The 25,880-nt window shown below is 41.9% G+C and overlaps 1 protein-coding gene across 1 annotated transcript in view; it reads left to right on the forward strand.

The window, feature by feature from the left end:
* LOC122810494 (neuron navigator 2-like) overlaps nucleotides 1-25,880 on the forward strand; it is a 2,968,645-nt gene that overhangs the window by 2,645,996 nt on the left and 296,769 nt on the right. The window contains exon 34 of the mRNA XM_044082075.1: nucleotides 6,603-6,777. Coding sequence (XP_043938010.1) covers nucleotides 6,603-6,777 — 175 coding nt within the window. The remainder of the gene's footprint in view (nucleotides 1-6,602; nucleotides 6,778-25,880) is intronic.

The following is a 25,880-nucleotide window of genomic DNA, read 5'->3' on the forward strand; positions in this document are numbered from 1 at the left end:
AAGTCTTTAAAAGCCAACTTTGATGCAGAAAGAGCCTCCCAAGCAAAGTATAACTATAAGACATTTTTTCCATTGTGTCCACAATCTTAAGGGTAACACCTAACCATGTGAGGAGAAAGTTGTAAATAGCACAACCTATACTCAGACAGAGGATATAGAAAATCTGCTTGCCAATAAGTTCCTCTCGAATTTCACCGCCTATCACCACTGGTTATCCTCCAGGAAATACCCACCACCATTCTCCTACCAGTCATCACAAAAGAACAGGTCATCACTGCACTCTCAAAGTTAAAAACACTGCTTCAGTGGGTCCTGACAGTATCACAGGATGCCCCTTAAATAGCTTGAAGCCGGATCTGTCAGGCCCAGTAGGATCTCTGTTTAACCACAATCTCCAGACGGGCTTTGTCCCTGGGGAGTGGAGGACAGCAACAGTCATCCCTCTGCATAAAGGGGGACCATTAACAAACCAGGGAAATTACAGACCCACAAGGCTGACTAGTCTCATATGCAATCCCGTGGAAAGAGTAATCCTAGACCTGATAAACAATGACATAAGAAATCTCCAAACACTGGATCCAACCCAGTTTGTCTTCATCAAGGGTAGGTCATGCCTTCTCCATCTGGTGGACTTTAAGAAAGTCAACAAGGTCATGGATGAGTGTAAAACACTGTATACTGCCTACCTTGACCTGGCTAAGGCATTTGATATAATTCAAAACTCACAAAATTGGGCATAAATCCTTACATCACCAGTTGTATAGCCATTTGGCTTACGGACAGGACATATGTTGTTAGGACTGGGGAATCCAATTCCAGCAAGAGGCCAGTTACTAGTGGTATGCCACAGGGCTCAGTGCTGGGACCTCTCCTGTTTGGAATATACTTCTCTGAAATCAAAACTAATGGAAATTGCCTTTGCCTGACCAAGTTTACTGATGATTGCAAGTTGGGGGCAGTTGGTGAATCCCCCAGTTACTCAGACAAATGATTGATAACAGAGCCATGGCCTTAATAGTAAATGCAAAAAAAAAAAACATAATTATACCCTTTGGGAAGTAAAATACCCCTGCAAATTACAACATTAATAGCACACCCCTAAAGTGGACCCAGTGGTCAGAGATCCAGGTACACACTTAAGACAGTAACCTGAACTTTGACCATCATGTGTCCATGGTGGTGAGGAAGTCCTGCGTGGCCCATCTTATAAACAAGGGCACGGCATCCAGATCCAAGAAGGCTGTAGCCTCACTGTTCTTGGCCCTCATCAGACCAATAGTTGTGTACAATGCACTTTTTGGCATATACCTGACCATGCACTTGCAACAACTGGAGCAGCCTGAGAGGTTCCATAAAAAAGAAAAATGCAGGGTATACACAACATGTCCTGTGAGGATTGCCTAAAAACCCTATCCCTTCAATCTGACTCCTTCCAACTATTTATGGGTGATCCTATGCCTTACCTACAAGGCATTCTCAAATTTGGTCCTGATGGAACTGTTACACATTCACAAAACAAACAGCACTAGGATTACATGATCCTATATTAGTAAATATATGCGCTTTTAAACAGGTCTAAGTTTATGAAGCCAATTTGTAAATCTAAGTGTAGTGAAGCTTAATGTGTGGGCAAAAATCCTACAAATTAGAGCATTATACCTTCTGTGTTATAATAGTTGACAGATCAATAGCCTAGTAAGTACCTATGAATGCGTCTATATCATATCATCGACTGTACTATTTAGCGAACGCTTATTAGTCGAACATTAATAAGCGAAAACACTAAATAGCGAACTTTCATTTAAGTGAAATGTTTTGCAGGGAAAAAAATGGTCAGCCATCCTCGGGGATTTGCCCTCTTTCCCACTGTACTTCGATCTCTGAGTTGGTATCTTTAGTTAGTGGCGGTGTGGAGGGCATTGCCCCCCAACTACGATGGGTTTTGTTTGGTGTTTTTTTTCTGTGGTTCGCTGGGTTGGCCAACTGGTTTTTAACCCAGTGAAACATTTTGTTTAAACGTTCACTATTTAGTGTTTTTGCGTATTAGTGTTCAACTAGTATGTGTTCGCTAAATAGTACATTCGGTGTGTGATAGACCTCCTATGAGTCTGTTATAAAGTGTTTGAGCCTATATCAGTTAAGGAGCATGGCAAACACGTTGTCAAAATTGGTAGATATGGATCAGTGTTGTTTTTGTGGAGGTTTGGCAAACATTTTTACATTAGTAGAACAATGATAATCTAGAGGGAAGCAGAATGTAAGAAAATACCACTGTTGTTGGCAGGTCTTGATGCAGAGAAAGCATTTGACAGAGTAAGCTATGATTTTATGAGTAGGACAATGGAAGCATTTGTATTCCCTGATAGAATAATAAGGTTAATTAGGAGAATATGTGAAAGGACACAGGCCAGAATTAGGGTGGGAGATTCCCTTTCTGACCAGCTACATTTCAACAGAGGAATCAGGCAGGGGGTGTCCTCTTTCACATTTATTTGGTTTATCCACTGGCAAAGAGAATAAGGGACTCGAAATTCAAGAATATAACTGAGATTTTAAGCACAGTCTGGATAACTGGATGGGAAATAGAAAATACATCCCTGGGATTCCACCCATTTCGCTGCTGGACAGGGGCATCGGGTGCTGATTTGTCTATGCATGGGCTAAACTCTTAGCTAGGCTTATAAGGGCCTCAGGGCCAATAGCTTAGTAACTTCCTGTATTATGGTAATACGGTAATCAAGAAAAATTTTATTTGCATATGATATAATTTTGTTCATGATAAATCCAGAAGAGGACATTTCAGTGATGTGAAATATTTTCAAACAGTTGAAGCATTTCTGGATGTAAAATGAATGAAGATAAAACAATGTATCCACACACGAATTTATGGGGACATGATATATATGAAGTATTTAGGTGTATGGATTAAAAAGGATTCTATTATGGCAGGTAAGGATACGTGAGAAAAGACTAAACTAAAATAGTACAGCTAAGGAACTGTAAGGCCTTGATTATGGATGTTGTTAGTAAGCTGCAAGCAGTGAAAATGTGATTAGTCCCCTCAGTCTTCTGTATAGGTAGAACAAAATGTCCAGGCATATAAAGTTCTGCAGGCTGTTACTGTGCCACAACAGTATCGATTAGCATAGTTAATGTTTTGAAAATGCAGTACCTGCAAACGGTGAGGAAGGTGGCTGCCATTTTGGTACACTGATGGAAACTGACTGCCTTGGAGTCTATAAATGTGTTTCAAGGCAGAGTTAGCCCAACTGGTAAGCCGTCTCAGAAAAGGGTGGCCTAATGGTTAAGGTGTTTGCCTTACAAACACAAGGTGCTGGGTTTGAGTCCCACAAGGGATAATTGGCTAAGCTTAAAATGGCTCGTAAGGGCAGTTATCTTAGTACTAATCTATGAACTTACCTTTTCTATAAGATGGTCAGTAATGGAATAATAGGCCATCTTACGGTGGTGGTTTTAAGTAGGCTTCAGGTTGGAGGCCATTTTAGGGTGGTTGTAAATAGTTGGAGGCCATTTTAGGGCTGCTGTTGTAAATAAATAGATGTCAGGGTGGGGCTGTTTGGGATGGATTCTAATAGTGTCCCTATGTGCTCTGGCTCAGACTCTAAATAATGGACTTCTTCTTGGGAGAAGACGATGCCAAAACCTCATGGGGCTCCTTGTGTAAAAGGTGTGCAGTACAGGTCTAAAAATAATAATGTCTCTGTGTTTGGTTACATCATAAGCAGGACGTGGAGAAAATAAGCAGCCTATAAATTAATTATTTAGTTAAAATACAAAGAAAAAGAACAAGGAAGTATGGTTCTGGGTAAGCAACCACCTATCAGTCCCCAACTGCCTGACAGACTTGTTCATAGGTGTGTACTAGGCTAATGGCCCTGGAGCCTTTACAAGCCTAGCCCACAGAAGTGCCCTGGCATCGTGCCGCTCAGCATTAGTTCCCAGTGCCTCTATCAAGTAGAGCCACTGCAGTGATCTCCAGGATGAACTTTCTATTACCCATTCACTCATCAAGATTTCTGTTGAAGAGGGGACAGTAAGGTGCTCTGCTTCACATGTATAGGAAGTCTATTCCAGAGCATGGGCAGTCTCTGGGTGAGGAACCTGTCCCTCCAGCATGTTCTGTTGATTGTGGTAATGAGGTTGAGGTCTCTGGAGCATGTGGTACGCAGGGATTGAGATTTCTTTAGATGGAGCATTTCTAACGGAGCTGGGTCAGACATGGCTTTGTAAGTCAAGCAGAGATTGCCTCCAAGTAGGCAATATGAGACTGAGAATAGCTGGAGTCTTTTGAGTCTGTCCGTGTAGGACATGTGTTTAATGCCTAGGATCCTCTTCGTGAGGTACTTCTGTGGCCTCTCCAGCTGTTGCAGGTGTCTAGTGAGGTACATGCCAAATGGGGCCTCAGTGATTGGTCTAATGAGGGAAGAGTAGAGAGAGAGACTGTGACCTCTTTCTTCTGGATGCAAAACCCTCGGTAATGAGATGTGCTACACAGAAGAACTTTCTGAACACAGTGGCAATGTGGTGGTTGAAGGAGAGGTTGCTGTCAACCTGCATCGCCAGATCTCTTAACGCTTTCAGTGGGCTCCCATCAATGTGGTAATTAGTGGGAACTGACTTTTTACCAAACGGTATGACGACACATTTTTTGGCAGTAAGCTTAACCTTTTAACCAGCAGGGTTAATTCCATATTTACAACTCGCGTGGTATTCTTTGGGCAGTAGTATGCAAAGGTAGTGCCAAGGGAAGCTAACTTGGTTGGCTGGCCAAGCCAGTGACTTGTGCTTGGGGTGGAGGCATTGATGACACTTTGTTTTTAACGAATGCGATGTCCTACAGATGCTAATATTTTAGTTTTCTTCAGCATTTTTTAACCAGGGTAGAGCACTGATAACACTCTGTCACAGAAGGGGAAGAAAGAATTGGCTCACAAATTAACAAAAATGTGAGCAGAAAACTGTCATTAAGACACACAGTTGGAGATAACAATTAGATAAGGTGTGAGCTTATGTAGTAGTATGTCATATTAATCCGAAGGCAATGCAGTTGTTTACAATGTTGGCTGATGCCTGTTCCAAGTTTGAAAGTAAGAAAATAGTTTTGGAAATTGAGTAAAAGCGTGGGAGAATGTGAAGAGGTGAGGTGGGAGAGGAAGATTAAAAAAAAAAAAAAGTACTCCTTTTCCATTACTGATAGTAGGGATAGGAGGTGGAGGTCAGGTGATGTGATTGGATGAGGGCCATTGGAGGTGAAGATGGGATGATGTGATTGGATGAAGGACACTCTTATTTAACAAATATGTAAAGATGGGCTTTTAGCTGTGAACAGAATATAGAGTAAGAGTAGATTGTTTTTGTGTTGGAAGGAACAGATTTCCCCACAGTTTGGGGACAAGTATAGAGAAGAAATACTCAATGCAGAGATGTTTAGGGGTTGTAAAGCAGATATAGTTTAGTTTTGATTTCTGAGACTGTGGTATGATGATTATCTTATTAGTGTATGTGCTCAGGTGGAGGGGCTGTTTTGTTGTTTAGGAACATGAAAATGTGTGATCCAAGTAAAAGGTCTATTCTTTGTTTTAGAAGTAGCTAGTTAGCTCTTTCAATTGTTTTACACTGGTGCTCTTGTTTTGGGGTGAGACTTATTAACCTGCATACATTATTGCTGCACATTTAGGTTATAGTTGATTTATGTTTGGATGCAGACTTTACTAAGGATAGGCCGTAATCCAACTGAGCAAGAAGAATGGCTTTCCCTGTTGCTGTCCTTGTCTTGGAAAGAAAGGATGAGATATTTTTTTTGCCTCAGAAAAGTAGTGTCTTAATTTTTTTTTGTTGTTGTTGCTTAAGTGGGTAGTGAAGTTAAAATAAGGGTAAAGCCAAAAGCTTAGAAATTTGAAAGGAGCTGTATTTTCTGTGTGTTGTGATTTTCACAATATTAGTGATGACAATATAACATCTATGTCCAAAGAAAGTTTCAATACTTTGTGTGAAAGGTTTCATACTTGTAATTCGGATGTTGTATGCAATACATATTGCAGATTGGATAGTAACTATGTTAAATATAAAAGTCGCTTTATGCCATCTGTTTTGAATGAGGATGTTCATTTTTCAAATTTGTTAAATTTTGCCATTGAAGGTTCATACAATGAGTTTATAAAAAATAAATCTGGAATTAAGTATAATTTATCCTTGGATGAGTGGAAATCTCTTCAGACTCTTAGTAAGATGCGGGATATAATATGTAAACCCTCAGATAAAGGGAATACAATTGTTGTTATGCACTATCTGCAGTATTTGGCTATGTATGAGGAACATCTGAGTGACAGCAGTTTTTATGAAAGAACTGATATTTCTGTTTATAATAATGCTATTCTTAACTATGTTGAATTACTTAATAAAGGATACAGATTGGGATATTTTACTGAATTGGCTATTAATAAGTTTAATGTTGAGGGTTGTAGGATGGCCCTGTTTTATTGCCTTCCTAAAATACATAAGAGTCTTTAGCAACCTCCGGGGTGACTTATAGTCTCAGATTGTGAATATATTTTGAATAAGATAGAGCTGTTTTTACACAGTTATTTGTTACCTATAGTGAAGACTTTACCATCATATATTCGTGGTATATTTGACTTTTTAGACAAAATAAAGAATATTGAATGGAATAATCAAATGTATTGGATTACACTAGATGTAAAGAGCCTATATACGAATATCCGGCATGAATTTGGGATTGAGGCTCTTAGATTTTTTGTAGGTAGTAGTCCATCTATTGAATATATAGTAGAACTTATATATTTCTGTTTAACTTATAATTTTTTTTTTGAGTTTAATAATAGTTTATATAGACAGAAACAGGGGACAGCTATAGGTGCATCTTTTGCCCCCATGTATGCCAATTTGAGCATGGGCCTCTTTGAGATTGATCATTTGTATAGAAATGATTTTTTTCGTAAGTATGTTATTAGGTACTATTGGTTTATTGATGACCTAATATTCTTGGTACAAGGGGGTCAAGATTTAGTTGTAAATTTTGTTTCTGAGTTGCATAATAGTAGATTCCATTTAGAATTTGATGGCCTTAAAATAGGGACCCGAATATCTTTCATGGATGCCACATTGAGTATTGTGGAAGGAAAACATTTGTATACATCAGTCAATAGGAAATTTGAAGAGGGAACACAGTTTGTATATGGACAAAGTTTTCGCCCCTCCATACATTAGAGGCATTACCCTTTGGTGAAGTCCTTAGGATTTCTAGGTTATGTAATAATGATCATGATTTTAAACGAGAACTGTGTAAAACTGTTGAGATGTTTGGGCGAAGGGGATATAGTAATGAGATGACTGATAAAGCAGTACCAAATTTTTTAGAAGCGGACGTAGTGATGTAAATAAGTTATCCATTACTTCTGTAAATAATAGGGATAAAGAACAGACTGATACCATCTATTTTGTAACAACATATAGCTGTTTGAGTGTTGAGATGGTACAGCAGGTGAGGTATTATTGGGAATATTTTTGTTCCCTCAGAAATGTGGCTGAATGGTTCAAAGAAAAACTGGGGATTTCCTTTAGAAGAGGCAAAAATATTCAGAATGTTATAGTGAGGAGCAAATCATGCCTTCTATGAATTTAGAACATAGAGTAACATTAAGTGGGACTTGTGGTAGATGTAAGGTGTGCAAGTTTCTGGTTAGGAGATGTTCTTCGTCTCACATTGCTGCAGTCATCACCTATGGGTAGTCCGCTGTCCTCGGTCGGCCCGAATACCAAAGTGTTAGGCTGGCGTCGGTCATGGACGCTCAGAGCTGACGTCAGTACGCAGTAGTACTTAAGCGCATGACCGACGCCATATCCTCAGTCTTTCTTGCCGCGTGGTCTGAAGCAGAAGCAGCGTTTGCAAGTGCCGTTCGGCGTCCTGAAATTTTCGTTTTTCGAGTTTCAGACCGAAGACCAGTTGGGCTAAGTACCCTGTTGGGGAATATTTTTGTCTTTTCTTGCCTCACTTAATCCGGATGTCAGAAAAAGTTAATAATTGTATTTCTTGTGGGAAACAGATACCTCATAGGGACTATCACTCTCTCTGTATTCCTTGCTTGGGGCCTGAGCACGACGTAGTCGGGTGTCGCTTTTGCACTAGATTTAATAAGCGCACCATTAAATGCAGACTAGACTGTGCTAGGCTTGTTTTCGGTAAGCGGTGTAACTACAACATGCCGTCGGATCCTCCGACGCCCGCTACCACAAAAAAGCGAAAGGATAAATCGTTAAAGTCTAAGCAGGATGAGTCGTCTGTTGCGGACGCCGGTTCTATGGAATCTACAGTTGAATCTGTGGATCCAGCCGAGGTCTCGGCTGAATCACAGGGGGAACCTTTAATGTTACAGGATTTGGCCTCTCAGGAGTTAGGTCAGGCCGAGGGGGCTTCTCAAGTTTCTATGGTTCCATCCTTACAAAAGGTGATTAGGCCTTCTACTTCTGTTACTAAAGGCCCTGCTAAAGCTAGACCTGGTCCTTCTGGTACAGGCATCAGCCCAAGTTCTTCAGGCTCTGTTCCTAAAAAACATATGTTAAAAATGGCAGAGGATTTGATTACTTTAATCAGGGGCTCTATGCCCCCTCCTGAGAAGAGGCCTAGAGTGGAGACAGATTTAGAGGGTTTGGAGCATTCCTCAGATTGCTCTGAGTCTTCAGCTGAGGATATTCAGGATTTTCCTCCCTATTCTGATTCGGAGGCAGAGGATTCCTGTCCTTCTGCTTCTCCTCCAGAGGATTTTTCCTTTTCTGAAACCTTGCACTCCATGAGGGAGCATTTCAAGTGGGAAGGCCAGGATTTCTCAGATTCTCGTAAGAGGCTTAGGGAATTTTTGTTTTTGCCACAGCATAGGCCTTTGGCTATTCCCCCTGTTTTAGATGTTGTTCAGGATGTTTTTGCTGAAGCTTCCCTTAATCCTGATTCTTTACCCCCAGCCCCTGTTAAGCCAGACAGGTATTACAGAGTTCCAGAGGCTCATAAATATTTGTATAAGAGTCCTAGAGCTGACCCGGAAACTATTATTCAAGGACCTAAGGGTGTCAGGGCTTCTGTAGTTAAGAATCCTGTACCTCTGGATAAAGATGCTAGAGCTTTGGATAGGTGGGGTAAAAAAGTGTATACCTCCTCCACGCTAGCTATGAGGGCTTTAAATTGCCAGTTTCATATGCTGAAGGATCAGAACTTTCTGTTAAGTCAGTTGAAATCTAAGGTAGATGCTTTAGCTGAGGGTATAGAATGTAAGGAATTGCAGGACTTAGTTCATGCCTCAGATCAGGTTGGTAAGCATTCTTTGCAGTGTGGCTTCGATGCTCTTCAGGCTTCTTCCAGGGTGGCTGCTACTGGTTCAGTTATTCATAGGCATGCCTGGCTTAAGGATCAAAATTTGTCAGAGCATGTTAAAGCTCGAATTTTGGATGCTCCACTTCAATCTGAAGTTCTTTTTGGTTCTCCTGTGGAGTCAGTTTTGAAAAAGATGGAAGACAAAGCTAAGTCCATGCAGACGGTTAAGGAATTTTTGCAAGTGCAGCCCCCTAAGTTTAGCAGGAATTGGCCTGCAAAAGGATGGTCTTACCCTTCTTCCGATTTTCAGTCTAAGGGCAGGTCTAGACGTGGTAGGGGTAGAGCTCACGCTCAGGGTTCTTTCAGGCCTAGGACTTGGAGTTCTCCTGCACAATCTTCTGGTGAGGGCAGGGGTCAGCCTTTTCGTAAACAGACCCAATGACCTGTATCTCCAGCTGCCAGATTCTTCCTGCCTGGCAGCTCCTCTAGGAGGAAAGTTGGCTTTATTCAAACGAAACTGGCTTTTGGTCACCCAGGACAAATGGGTGTTGGACATTATAAATCTAGGTTACAAGTTTTATTTTCACACCTTCCCTCCTTTCAAAGGCATGCCAGATGTACCTCCTCAGCAAAGGCTGGAGGCTCACAAACAGATTTCTTTGCTTTTGCAAATGGGGGCAATCCAGGTGGTACCTCAGTCAGAAGTAGGCCTAGGGTTTTATTCTCGCCTGTTCCTTGTGCCAAAGAAAGGAAACACTTGGAGACCAATTCTGGATTTGTCCATTCTCAACACATACCTAGACATTCCAAAGTTCAAGATGTTAACTTTACAGCAACTTCTGCCTCTGCTAGGTAAAGATCACTGGATGGTAACTCTGGACCTCAAAGAGGCTTATCTTCACATTCCTATCAGGCCCAGCTGCAGGAGGTTCCTGCGTTTTCGGGCTGGTACTTTTCATTATCAGTTCTCTGCATTGCCCTTTGGCTTATCTACTGCGCCCAGGGTGTTCACAAAGGTACTGGCTCCAGTGATAGCCTTCTTAAGACTGAGAGGAATACAAATTTATCCTTATTTGGACGATTGCCTCATTCTTGCTCAAGACAAAGACAAGTTACTTCAACATCTACAGTATGTAATGACAGTTTTAAGGTGCCTAGGGTATTCTGTGAACGAAATAAAGTCCAGTCTAGTACCCTCTCAGGACATGTGCTTTCTGGGTGTGAGACTGAATACAGCCTCTCAGATGGCTTTTTTGACCCCGGACAAACAAAGAAATCTTCACCTATACTTCCAGCAACTATCAGTAATGTCCAGGCTGACTGCAAGGACAGTCCTTCAAGCCTTGGGGTTCATGGCATCTTGCATTCTGGTACTTCCCAATGCCAAATTGCATATGAGGAAGCTACAATGGTATCTCAAAAATGTATGGACTCAGCACTGCCACGATTTGGACACTGTCATTCAGATAATACCTTGCATCCAGAAGGAATTCTTGTGGTGGGCTCAGGAATGTCACCTAAACAAGGGACTCTCTGTGACCCGACCAGAGGCGAGTCCGATCTTAACGACGGATGCCTGAGACCTGGCTTGGGGAGCACACTTCAATGGGAAATGGATTCAAGACACGTGGCCTCCCAGACTACAGCATCTGCATATCAACATGAAGGAGATGTTAGCAGTCCAATTTGCCCTGATGGCTTTCAAGGATCTACTTCAACCAGGACAGGTGTTGATTCAAACAGACAACACAACAGTCATGTGGTACATCAACAAGCAGGGGGGAACCCATTCTTACCCTCTTTGCAGGCAAGCTATGATTTTGTGGGAGACTGCTCTGAGTTTGCACATCACTCTTCAAGCACGGTTTCTGCCAGGAGCACAGAACTCCTTAGCAGATGTATTGAGCAGACAAATTGTGGATCCCCAGGAGTGGAAATTGGATCCTCACGTATTCCAACAGTTGACAGTGGCTTGGGGAACTCCAGACATAGATCTGTTCGCTTCTCCACTAAATTTCCAACTGCCAAAATTCTGCACAAAGATGTTTCACCCAAAAGCTTGGAAAGTGGATGCTCTATCTTTCAGCTGGAACAACCTTCACATCTATGCTTTCCCTCCTCTGCCTCTCCTTCCCAAGGTACTCTTGAAAGTCAGGCAGGACAAGCCTTGCATGATTCTAATAGCACCAGATTGGCCTCGTCAGCACTGGTATCCTCTGCTGAGGAGTTTAGTACAGGAGCCCCCTTGGCCTTTGCCACAAATTCCACACCTGTTGTCTCAGGCAAGCAATCATTTTCTCAATGTCAGGGTGCAGTCCCTGCATCTGACAGCCTGGCGTATTCTGTTTTAGACCAGGGGGGGTCTCAGCTTCCTCAACAGGTTTTGAATGTCATTTTGGAAGCCAGACGGCCTAGTACTAGAAAAGTTTATGCTGATAAATGGAGGAGGTTTTTTCTTTGGAGCACAGCAAAGAGCTTTGATGTCTCAGTGCCTAATTTGAGTTTTACACTTCTGTACCTTACTGAATTATTAGACAAGGGTTTGTCTTTTTCCTCCGTGAAAGTTCATGCTGCAGCCATTTCTGCTCACTATGATTGTGACCCTCCTTTATTTTCTCACCCTTTGTTTAAACAATTTCTTAGAGGGGCAAAAAACATAAGACCCCCACGTAGAGCTCCTACTCCTTCCTGGGATCTCAATTTTGTGTTGGAAAAGCTTACTTTACCTCCTTTTGAACCTGCAGCTACGTCTGAGTTGAAGTTTTTGTCCTGGAAGACTGCTTTTTTGTTGGCCATTACATCTGCTAGGAGGGTATCTGAATTACAGGCTCTCATGGCAGTTGAACCCTTCCTGATATTTCATAAGGATAGGGTGTCCTTGCGGACTAACCCTACTTTTATGCCTAAAGTTATTTCTAATGTGGCCTTGAACCAGTCTATTCATTTGCCTACTTTTTATGCTGATCCCCAGAATAAAGGGGAAAAAATCTTGCATTCTCTGGACATTCACAGGCAGTTACGCTATTATTTGAGCAGAACTAAAGAATTCAGGAAGACTCAACAGTTATTTATTTCTTTTGCTTTGGGTTCACAGGGGAAGGCTGTTTCTAAGCAGACTATTTCTAAGTGGATTGGCCATTGTATTGCTTTTTGTTATTCTCATCATGGGAAGGATGTTCCTGTGGGGATCAGACCTCATTCCACTAGAGCAACCGCCACATCTACTGCTTTTTTAAGGGGGGTAGCTACTAAGGGTATTTTGGAGGCAGCTACTTGGAGTTCAGTGCACACCTTTACCAAACATTACCATCTCCCTCTTTATTCTAAGTCTAGGGCTGGGTTTGCCACTGCAGTTTTACAGGGCATTTTGGCAGCTCCTAATCCTTTTTAGTTGGCCAGCCTCCCTTTACCTTTGCTTTGGGATTCTACCCATAGGTGATGACTGCAGCAATGTGAGACGAAGAACATAGTACAGTTTTGTACCTACCATAAATGTAGATGTTCGGGGATCTACATTGCTGCAGTCCAATTTTTCCTCCCTCCTTCCCCTCTATAGTTTGGGGTTGCTGTGTTTCTTTGGGATAATGATTCTTTTATTTAAGTTGGTTGTTGGATATTTCTATTTTGGCTATGGCCTTTCCTTTTTAGGCCTTCTGACATCTGGGGCAAGAAAGACTGAGGATATGGCGTTGGTCATGCGCTTAAGTACTACTGCGTACTGACGTCAGCTCTGAACATCCATGACCGACGCCAGCCTAACACTTTGGTATTCGGGCCGACCGAGGACAGCGGACTACCCATAGGTGATGACTGCAGCAATGTGGATCCTCGAACATCTACATTTATGGTAGGTACAAAACTGTACTTTTTCCACAAATGAATAATATATGTTTTAACACATGGGATCATTTTACATGTGATACTGAGGGTGTTATTTATGCCCTCAAATGCCCCTGTAACCAATTTTATATTGGGGAGACGGAGGTGATTTAAAGTAAGGTTGATGGAATATGGAAGGGATATCAATAACAGTAAAGAAGAAGGTCCTGTCGCCAGGCACGATTTCATCAAGGCAGTAATGAGGATTTAAAGTAATGACAATAGAACATCTATGTCCGAAGAAAGTTTCAATACTTCGTGTGAAACAAACGGAGCTAGAGAAAATGAATGGATCTCAATTTGATGTAAATAAGTTTAAAGAACAGTTATTTAAAGAATCGGTTTATATTTTAAAGTTTGGCACTTTATACCCTCACGGGTTAAATGAGGAATTGAATTGGAGAGTATTAATTTAGTTTCTTAATTCTATATTATTGTTTAATTTTCTAATTTTTTAGTTGTATAATTAGTTAATTATCGATTGCTGCTATTATATAAAGTGTATGCGTTTTTGAGGTGCTTTACTCCTTGAAGGCTACGGCAGAGGGAAAGAGCTCAGCATATTAAAGTTCTTGGATTACTGACCGTTTGTATTTTATTATTTTTCTGTGTTTGGTAGCTGTTGTTACTAAGGGTAGGCCATAATCCAACTAAGCAAGAAGAATGACTTTCCCTGTTGCTGTCCTTGTCTTGGAAAGAAGGGATGATATTTTTTTTGTGCCTCAGTAAAGTAGTGTCTTCATCTTTTTTTTTTTTTTTTTTTTTATTGCTCAACTGGGTAGTGAAGTTAAAATAAGGGTAAAGCCAAAAGCTTAGAAATTTGAAAGGATCTGTATTTTCTGTGTGTGCTGTGATCCTTTATTTGATGAGGAATTTGTATTTTGTTAATTTTTGTTTGGTTTCAAAGAGCGTGTGTTTTGTTTTGGAGGAGTCTCTTGTTGCTGATTCATTGGATAAGTGATAGGAAATCAGTTTGTTGGTCGTTTTTGGATGTTATTGAGAGACTGATTTGTGCACGATATGTAAAGTAGAGCGAGTACAGCTAATAGAATGACAGAAAAGCTGAGCCTGTAGCCTCCTCTTTGGGATGTAATAAATGCTGGTACTTTAGTTATAGCAAATATGGTGCCCTTCAGGCAGTAATATATAAAGGTAGTTAGTACAGAGCAGGCTGGACAAGCATGTAGCTATTCCTTTGGCATTAGAGGGAATGGTGTCCAATGTGGTGCATCTAGTGTGAAAGGTGACTGTGGTTGAGATGCTGATGAAAATAAAGAATACCTGTAGCTTTTCTTAGTGAGTGTGTAACATTGCAGTATTGTTATAGATAATGTAACTGCCACAATGGTATTCATTTGTGATCGTAGCAAGAAATGAAGTATAAAATGAGAGTGGGGATGCGCTAAGGGATAGCGGATATAGGAAAGGCAAGCTTTGCGGGGCATGGGAAGCTAGAAATCTAACCATTCATGTTTAGATGATGTATTTGAGGATGCAGTGTGAAGTTAGATGTGTTGTAGGAACTAGCGGAAGCTTTTTACAGGCTTTGTATGGCATGGTTTACTATGAGGATAGCTGTAATTTTAAAAATGTGTCTCTCTATGGTGAAGGGTAGCCTTGACCATTTCATTGTCGGAGCTTTTCCGCAGGACTATCTGGTCAATCAGCGTTGACAGCTGGAGAGTTAGGAGTATTTCAGGTTATGAAGACAAGATGATCAATTTCAACAATTGGCTTAAGTACTGGTGTCATTCAAAGGGGATCCAATGCCTGTCAGCTTGGGATGATATGCTCGACAAGCCACGATGCTTCGCTAGGGATGGCTTGCACCTGTCACCCCTGGGCTTTCGGATATTGGCAAAGGCTCTTGCTACCCCCATAGTGCCTTTTTTAGGCAAGGCTCAAAAGACAAACCCACCTCCATAGGTATCACAAGGGATAAGAAACTAAGAGTAATGCTACTCAACGCCAGAAGTCTAAACCTCAAGATGCACGCACTCGAAACTCTCCTTAGCATGGAGAACATCGATATCTGTGCAGTAACAGAAACCTGGTTCAGGGCTCCTGAGAGCACCCCAGCACTACCAGGTTATACCTCATACCATGCTTTTCGCCCCAAAACTTGGACCGAACCACAAAAGGAGGGGGAGTATCGATATTTATCAAAGATACCCACATCTCCAGGTTGGTGGCAAAGCACGAAGCATCAGAGACTATCCATGTGCAACTAACAGTGGGTAAAACTGCCTTCCAGTTTATAGCCTGCTACAGACCACCCTCCCAAACCCAGGAACCCCACTCGGCCTTCCTGAGAACACTGGAAAATATGAAGGTCTCTCCAAACACCATTATATTGGGCGACTTCAACTACCCAAACATAGACTGGGAGCATTACTCTAGCTCCAGCACCCTAGCCCAAAGGTTCCTAGAATTTATAAACTCAAATGCTATGGAACAACTTGTTACCACTCCCACAAGAGGGGAAACATACTGGACCTGATCATCACCAACATGGGGACTCTATGCTCCAGACCAGAAGTGTATCCCTCACTGGTAAGATCAGACCATAAACTAATCTCACTGGATATTCACATCCCGACCCCATCCCCTGCCCAGAAAACCACAGTGAAAAACTTCTCTAAAGCAAATTTCACACTCCTCAAAACTGAGGTGGAATCCTTCAAAGCCCCGGGCCTGTGGAAAATGCCCAGACCACAGAATCCTTTATAAACGCATTCTATGAACACCTTCAGGAATGCATGGATCATGCGATCCCAAATAAAACCAAGACCCAATCCTCCAAAGGCAGGCGTCCTGTCTGGTGGACCCCAGCCATAAACAAAACTATACAATAGAAGGAGGAAGCTACTAAATGATAGAGCAAAATCCCAAAAAGGGAAGGCATCACTGATCAGTATTAGCAAAAACTACGGGCACACATAAAATTGTCTAAGGCCAGCTTCGAGAGAAAAATTGCACAGGACACTAAGGATAATCACAAGGCTTTCTTTAGTTATGTTAGGAACCTGGGTGGTAATTCCCAGATATGCTCAGAATTAGTCCAAAATGACAAAAATACACGAACCCACAGACATTGCCAACATCCTAGCTGACAGGTTCAGCGCAAACTTCTCTCCCCTCCCCACCAAAGGGCAAATATCTATCCCAGCAGAGTGCTGCCCCTGACATCTCAGATGCTCAGGTAAGAGCCGCCTCTCCAAAGCAAAAAACACAGCATCAATGGGACCAGATGGTGTCCCGGGCTACGTCCTACATGAACTCCAAGAAGAGTTAAACCCAAACATAAAACTACTGTTCAATCTCAGCCTTACTACAGGATATGTGCCCAAAGAGTGGCGTACAGCAACAGTGGTCCCTCTCCATAAAGGTGGTGCCTCAACAGATCCTGGAAACTATCGCCCCATAAGCCTGACTAGCTTGGTCTGAAAAGCTATGGAAAGGATCATCATGGACCTCATAAATAAAGATATTGGGGACCTACAAACACTGGATCCTACCAAGTTCGGCTTTGTTAAGGGCAGATCCTGCCTCTTAAACCTGGTTGATTTCTTTGAAACCGTCACCAAGGCCATTGACGAGGGGAAGGTGGTCCACACAGCCTACCTGGACCTCGCAAAAGCCTTCATTACAATACCCCACTCGGGCATTATAGATAAGCTCACCAGCTTAAATATAAACCCCTATGTCACTAGATGGATTGCAAACTGGGTCAAGGACAGAGCCCACATGGTTAGAATTGCTGGAGCCATGTCAGACTCCAAACCAGTTACAAGTGGTGTCCCACAAGGCTCAGTCCTGGGACCTCTCTTGTTTGGTATATATTTCTCAGAGGTACAGGCCAACACGGAAGGACTGTGGCTGACCAAGTTCGCAGATGACTGCAAACTGGGCGCCATAATCGACTCTCCAGCCGACACAAGCATCCTCCAAAAGGACCTCATAGAAACAGACAACTGGTGCCAGAGCCATGGCCTCAAGCTAAATGCCAAAAAGTGTATAGTCATCCCCTTTGGCAAAAACAAAGTGCCCACAAATTGGTAATCCATTAAGTACAGAAGAAGTAATTAGGGACCTGGGGACTCAAGTTGATAGCAATCTCTCATTTGACAACCACGTGGCCAAAGTGGTTAGAAAAACATTTTATATAGCCCACCTAATCATGAAGGGATTCAGATCTAGATCAGGGGAGGTCATCGTGCCTCTTTACTCATCCTTCATCAGGCCCATAATTGAGTACAATGCCCCTTTTGGGATGTACCTTACCAGACACCTGCAGCAACTGGAAAGACCCCAAACGTACCTCACCAAGAGGATCAAAGGGCTCAAACAGATGCCATATGTTGCCCGGTTAAAGAAACTCCAGCTCTACTCAGTGGCATACCGCCTGTTCAGAGGCGATCTGTGCCTGACGTATAAAGCCATGTCCAACCCGGAATTAATGGACATGCTGCACCTCAGAAAATCCAAATCCCATCGAGCTACGCACTCGAGAGACTTGAACCTCAGCACTGAAATAAATAGCACATGCTGGAGGGACAGATTCATAACCCAGAGGCTCCCTTCACTCTGGAATAAAATCCCAGTCCAGGTTAGGCAGAGTCCCTCATTGACTCTCTTCAAGAGGAATCTTGATGAGTGGATGGGAGATCGTAGGTTTACCCTGGGTATCACTTCTGTGTCACTGTTAGACAGAGGCACAGTATACTAACCTCGAAAAAGGGCATAGCAAAATAAATTTAAAATGGATGGCGAAAGCCAAACACATTCTGGCTAGGCTTATAAATGCCCTAGGGCAGATAGCCTAGTATGAACCTATGTGTAATTGCTTTCATTGATAATGCCTGAAGGCCAGAATGTAAAGGCCTTTCTGCCATAATGATTATGTAGTGGTCTCAGGTATTTAAGATTAGTAATTTCAGGGTGAAAATAACATGATCCCAAATGCTGATATTTATTCTGCATGGTTCATGAGAAGTGATAAATAGTGGATCTCTAGTTTGATTTCTGGGTGGAGTGACTTCAGTGTAGTGTGTACATGTCATCACTTTCTCGGTTTGGGTTTCATCTGGGTACTGCAACCCTACACACACACACACACACACACACACACACACACACACACACACCACAAAACCATACTTCAGGTAATTTGATGATTTTCAAAAATTGCCAGTATGTATGCATGTTATGTGAAGTGAATGTGTGTGTGTGGGGGGGTGTATGTATTGGGACCATTGAGTGCTGGAGTAAGCTTTTTCTTAAGCGGATGATAGGAGACAGAGAGAATGCGAGTGAAAAGATCTTAATAAATTGCAAAAATTATGACTTTCATAATAAGGCAGCAGAAAAATATTTTATGGAAGGCTGGGGTTTGAAGCTTGTAATCTCTTTTCTTAATGAAATAAGATGTCTTTCCAAAAGTGCACCTTGAGTAAGACATTTATTTTATTGTAGGAGTAGATAGTAGCTTTAGGCCTGTCTGGTCTGCCATTTTAACATTTTTCCACCCCTTCATCCCTACGTACACCTTCATCCATTCCCTTCACGTGTCCCACTGCCCCCTGCAGTGCTCTTTTAGGTAATCTGCTGAAATTTCTTTTTTTGTCCCAAACTGTGCTCAAAATTTGAGAAATAGCTGCTTTTTACTTTTTGCATGGGGCTAAGACTCCCACGTTTCACATATCAGAGCTTTGCCACCATGTCATTCTTCTAAATGCACTGCCTCCATTACTCATTTGGGGAATGGATCCTATGATGGACAGTGGCTAACATCCACAGTCTGTATTGCAAATTCCAATATATACGGCAGGCATTTAATTTGCACCAGTGGCAGTAAGTAAAATACGAGGGGGGACCGGTCCTTTCAGCATATGTTACCTTGGCAGTGCTGCCTCAAGTAATTGCTTCTTCAGTACTGACATCCCTGTTTCTTGTGTTTACATTGAAAATGCCAGCAGTTAGACCACTCTATTACACTACAAAAACAGTTGCTCTTAACCCTTAAAATAAGCTGACTTTTGGGTATTTATATGGTATCAAGAGCTTGGGCCATAACTCTTTTAAAGTCATAGCAGGATAGCTATTAGTACACCATTCCTTTGTGCACATACCCTTAAGCTAACAATAAATAAACCAGCTGGCCCAAGCATTTAAATCTGAACAATACAACTTTCTCTTTACTTGAAGTAAATACATTGAAGGAATGCATTTTGTAAAGTCACATATATAAACATCTTTCAACTTTATTTTCTCCTCCAGACTCTTAAGTCCTCTTCCACTGAAGTAATGATGGGGGACAAATAAATACTCGGTCCATTATGCCCCCCCAGCTCCAGAAATAAACACTCAGTCCATCCTCCTCCCTCCTAGCTCCAGAAATAAACACTCTGTCCGTCATAAGACCCCCAGTTCCAAAAGTAAAAACTCTGTTTACCCCCCTTCTAGCTCCAGAAATAAACACTCCTTTTATCATGCCCCCCCTTATACCTCCACCGTAACTAACTTGTCTGTTAACCATGTGTCTGAATATACAGACTGTATTCTTACTATTGTGTTCTGCCTCCACTGTGAACTCCCACATGATGTCCTTTGTGTTGATTACTCGTGTACCTCTGGCAGTCCCTTCAGTGTTATTTGTTAACAAAGAATATCATATTAGAAGCACCCACAAATGAACAAGATCAGTTCTGATCTCTGTTTCAACAGTGTGAGCTAATGTTTGCTTGTTTGTGGCAGCATGCAAAAATGGTTCTTTTCACTGTTACGCAGTTGTGAATCCTGACACACTGTCTTATACTGTGGAAGGCACATAAACCACACACAAGTGTGTCTGCATATGTATGCATATGTGTGTGTGTCTATATACAACATAGACATATATGGGTGTTATGCAGGTTAGCAGAAACAAAACACCCAAACTCGACTGCCTAAGTATCGACCACATAATGTAAAAACATGGAACTTGACACTGAAATATGCATGCACCAAGACACAGTCTTGGAGCATGAAAAACTTCCACATAAAATAAAAAAGTAAATCCTTGTTTTTTGCAAGGGGAAAAGCCCCTTTGTGCCTCCTCAATCCCTGCTAATTATGTATATTAACTCTGAGATCGCACAATCCCCAGTGAAAGGGAATATTTCCCTTCCTGGGGGACTGCTGATCTCACACCCCTGTCAAACAACTCCTAGTCTATCATATGCAGTCAGCTAGACCGGTGTCAACATTACAAATGTTCAGCAATTCACTGCTACCTATATATATATATATATATATATATATATATATATATATATATATATATATATATATATATATATATATATATATGCATGTGTGTGTATTTTTATATATGCGCACTTGCGCGCGCAGACACACACACACACACATATATAATGTGTGTGTGTAAGGCAACTTATGAAGAGGGAAGACTGCTTTAAGAAAGTAATTGCTTATAGAGAGTTGTATGATCTGTATACTTTCCTTAAAGCCATAGCATTACATTTAAAGTTATAATTGCAACTCTCTGCTCAGCAACCACAAAGTTATAACTGGCTCACTGCACCTAGTAATTTTCAGTAATGTAGTTGTGCAGTTTTACATTTTTCCTTTGAAGCACTCAATGGCTGTCACTGTTTGTGAAGGTTTTTGTTATGTTTGATAACTGGGATTACAGTGGAAGGTTATATAATTTCAACTGTGAATCAGAATTCAGTTGGTGATTTATGCTATGTGCTCTTCACAATATTTACTTTTATCGTTTACAATGTTTAGTTGTACACAAGTGGGTGTTTTATGTGGGTTCATTGCCTTACATTTTGTTTTTGGCAAAATTAGTTTTGATTATGTTGCTTTTCCTGAGTGATGTTATTTTGCATTACTTTAGACTGATACATATTCACATTGGCAGTAATTCAACAATAAGTTCTAGATCAATACATGCACACACACATATATGTAGATATTGTAGAGACATGTAGCAGTTGTCAGTTTTATTTGTATATTTATTAACCCTGCAAATATAGTGATTCAATGACCTCTTTGAGGCTTGACCTGAGCCACAAGGCATATGGAATACTTTTGATGCAAAGTAGCATATTATCACAGAAAAGACATTGTAAGTTATTATCGCTCCACTAGAGCTTAAAGCAGTCCGTTTCCATCAGTTTACTGACCACAGACCTTCTTCATTGTCTGCAGGTACTGATTTTTCAGAGGAATGTTATACTAATTGATACTGTTGTGGCACTGTGTATAAATAAAGACAGATCGATATTAAAGAAGGTTTGGGTAACATATTACATTTCTGAGAATGACCGTGCTAGCATAAAAGAAATAACATTTTGTTGTAACAGTACAACAGTTCCTTGCCTGTGTCACCTACAGGTGATGTACTCCTTACTATCCATTTAAGTATTACCTTGTTACATTTCTAGTTACCATCCCCACCCTCCTAGTCAATCTGTTAAGCCGTGCTCCCATGTAAACAGTGATTCAGGTAATGTTGCTCCACTTTTGACTTTACAGTTAAATCTGAGTACAGAATGTATGACTGAACTGTATGTGCTGTTGACTTGCGTCTTTGTAAAAACTGATCCATGTGCCCTGCATACATAAAGTATAGCTATCTTGTAAAGATTTCATTACTTAAGTGTCTTTTGAGTAATGAGGATGAGCTGGGCAAATCAAGCAGCAAAGTAGGACAGTAGGTTGTGCAATATGCGAAAGAAAAAATGCATTTGAGGTAGAAAAAAAATGACTCACCATGAGCGGGTAATATGAGATAGTTTCTTGGCAAGCAGACTGAGTCGATGTCTTTTTCGTCTGTATCAGCCTGCAAGTTCCTTGGATACAATTGGATCCAACGCTGGCTTTTACAAAACTTCAGCTCTGAATCTCCACCCACCTTCTTTCCCGTAATGCCCTGCAAGCCCGATTCTCCTCGCATCTCATTTGCCACTTTCAAGTGCTAGACATGTCTCTGTAGCTTCAGCTAAGTGTTCAACATTTTGTCATTCTTTGATCATTTGGATCCTTTCTTCACAGTTTCTGAGCTCATTCTTCAAGACCTGCATGGAACTGGGGTTCAACCCCTCTCACTTGGCTCCAAGGGCTGATTAGTTTTGATCACTCAAGGTTTTGTTCATTCAGTTCTAGCAGTTTTTTTTTCTTCTGCAGACCTGTCTTCAGCTCCATTAACGTCAGATCCAGCTCACATGTGGTTGGCCCCAGCATTGGTTCTGACAACATGGCTGTCTTTGGCACCCAGTTGAACATTGTTGGTCTGAACTCCAATGTTGTTGGACACTGAAGCATCCTGGTGCCGAGAGGTCAGACTCAAGCACTTATGTTCAGGTATGTCTTATCCATCTCTTCATCCTGGGTGTTCATGTCTTGAGAGCTCAACTCTGGTCTCTTCATTGGATCAACCAGATCCATGATGGGGTTGGGAGCGTCTCTGAGATCAGAGCATTGAAAGAACTCTCTCCCCCACACAGCCAGTTTCAGTGTCAATGTTTTATGTTGCCGAGAAGTTGTTGTCTCACTAAGAGACAGGATGTGTAACACTGGTACCAAATTAATTCAGGTCCACATGTTCATGCAGTGTCTGTGTTTCTTGTAAGTGGTCCTTGAGACATCCAGCTTCAACCAACTCCATCTTAAGGAGCTCCCTTTTGACTTCTGTACCCCTGCAGCAATCCCCTCCTTAGGAGATGCACAAAAAAGAGCCAGTGTGACTGGAAACACATGGACTTCCCTGAGGAGCCTCTTAAATGAGGATTCTAACCTTGACGTGGGGGGAGGGTGTCGAAGTCCCCCATGAGATGCCTTCTTTGGTGACTTATTAGAATTGATGCAACAGTGTGGAAGATGAACAACCAAAGCCCCTTCCTCAGAGGAGTCTGTATTTTTTGAGGCCTTCAATGCAGGCCTTTTCACATTGTGGATAGTACCCCTTCCGGAGACTGATGGGAGCCAGTCATTTTTGTTTCAAGACCCGCCCTTTGGTTTCACCACAGCTACTCAGGTGTTCAACAACTACATGACAGCAGTGGTAGCAGCCTGGCTGTGGCTGCATGGATTTTGGGTCTTAAAGTACCTGAACAACTAGCTTCTCACAGTGATTATAACAGCATCATAGGTTCAAGCAGAGGTGGTCTTGTTCCATTGGTGCCTGTCCTTATGGATCAGTACCACTGTCAACCTCAAAAAATCAAGTCTAAAGCTCGTTCACATTTCAGAATTAACTGGATGACTTATGGACACCACCAGTCAGATTGCCAGGCTTCCTTGTGCACGATTGAGCTCAGTCCAGATTCAAGCAAGTGAGGTTCTAGCTGCTCAAAGGCCACCTTCTCATTTGCCATGCCTCTTAGGACTGATGGTCCCTGCCATTCCTTTAGTTTCCTTGACCAGATTTTTCATGAGGGTTCTACAGTGGACTTTGCAACACATCCTCTGGATTTTCCCACTAATCTAACAGACATCTGTTAACATCACATTTCTTTGTGATTGATGTTCGACCAAGTTGCAGTAGGTCGTCCTTTTGTCCTCTTGCAGCCCATGACCATGCTTGCTTCTTGTGGTGGTGGGGTGTTTCAAAGGGAAGACTGTCCAAGGTACCTGGACTGCATTAGAGGCCATTCTTCACATCACTGTCTTGGAGAGGAGAGGGTTCTATTTGTATTTCAGGCTTAGCTGTGATAACCACCCAAATGGGATATGTCCATGGGTTGGTACATACACAAACAAGGCAAACCATTCAGTGCCCCCCACCCCCATCCCCCTGTATCACAAAGCTATGATTGTTTGGCAATGGCCAATGTCCTGTCAGTGCTTTCTAATGGCTACGCACAAACCCAGAAGGTCCAACATTCTGGTAGTCTCAACAGAAGAATCCCAATGCCTTACAGTTGGTCCCTAAATCCTTCAGTAGCAGCTCAGCGCTGCAGCCACTGGTGCTGCCTTTGCTGTGACCTTTTGCCTCTTCCTTCAACACCACATGCAGCACCTACTTTGCCTCGGTTCCTCCACAGGGACAGTCACAGAGGGACTCTGTTTTGCATGCTTGCCCCCCCCCCCCCGGACTTCTGGAAGCCTTTCCCCCTTCTCCCCTGATTACAGAATTCTTACAAAAAGCTGCCTGTTGCAGAGCAACTCTGATTTGCATTGCTCCCTTTCAGCCATGACAGGTATGATTCCCCTTTCTGTGGCCTCAACTAAAATAGCCACCCTGGGTACTGGACTTGATTCTGGACTTGATGTCTTACCCGTCCTGCCAGACTCGCCTGAATCTGAAGTCTCCCACGTTTTATTACCACATAACCCCAACAGCCAATTGGAAGAGTGTGGTAGTAATGTCCGCTTGTCTTGCAGTAAATTTTCTTTCCTCTTCAATCATACTGTTATGTCATTTTTAGATAGCAGTATGCTCACGCATGTTTTTCCGTATTGAGCTAACTGCCTATTTGGGACAAATGTGCGATTCCAACTGTTATCTTCTCAGTCTAATGACGTACAGCTCACTACAATTAGTTTTTAGTGTTTTACACAGCCCAAAGGGTCACATATTTCATTACCATTAAATAGCATGGTTGCCTGCTGCTTTTGTTGCATACTCGCTTTCTCAAGCTCAAGTCATTTATTTGTATTAGCCTATTTTTTCTCTCTCCTTTTTCTTTTTTTTTTCTTTTTAATTATCCCTCAAATCTGTTGTCATTCCTTAGTGTATATCAACCTTACCCACATAACCTTATCTTTTTATTTCTCCTTTGTTTCTTTTACAGCCCCAGCGCTTTCGACCCTGGTGCCAATAATCTGCCCCGTGAAGCCAGACATCTCTGTTACATTACAGCAGTGCCTTGGGTCTTTTGCAGCTACTATTTCTACCATCAAACTTTCAAAACATCTAATTAATTAAGTTAGCCTGTTATGGTCACCTGGATGTTAGCAGTCCATTAGTGGTGTTTTTTCTGTATTAAGGCCACACCTTGGAGGGACACGTGTGCAGAGTTAGGGACGCCGGCCATTCTCTCCTCTCTAAATAACCTCTCTCCCATAGTGTAATTATTTCCTTCTTTTTACCAACAGCCTTGCGCATGGTCGTGCCCCTCAGTCCACCCACATTCTTTCTGCTGCTATCTTTTCACTAAACATTTTTCCATCCCGTAATCGCTTTTTTTCCACTTTCTACCCACCTTTTGACTCCCTGTTCTGTAGCCTCCACTCCCCTTAACCTCCTGCATTTCCTTGTGTTTTATTTTTCTTCTAGAGCTCTCTGTCTTATCCCCACATGTAATTTACAGCCTTTACACTTCCCCATATCAGATATATTCTGATCGGGCAGTGCTCCACTTACTTTACCTTCTCAGCTCCGTTTTATCCTTCTTAGAGAACGTTTACTGATTTTTTTTTTAATCTTCTCTGCGGATAGTGGCCTGGTGCAAATTCTAAATAATCTTGCTCCTTTCAGAAAAATTCGTTCCAAGTCCAAACAACTTCCCTACTTATCTAAAAAGACTATCCTCCTACGTAAACAGCAGGGCAAAGCCTGGACTCGCTGTCACAAAGACAAGAATAGTAACAATTGCGCAACCTACCTGCAGCTCAGAAATTGGGACAGAAAGACTTGCTTCCA

Source organism: Protopterus annectens, chromosome 9.part0 (genome assembly GCF_019279795.1).
Source record: "Protopterus annectens isolate FY-2018-M chromosome 9.part0, PAN1.0, whole genome shotgun sequence".
Classification (NCBI taxonomy): Eukaryota; Metazoa; Chordata; order Ceratodontiformes; family Protopteridae; genus Protopterus; species Protopterus annectens.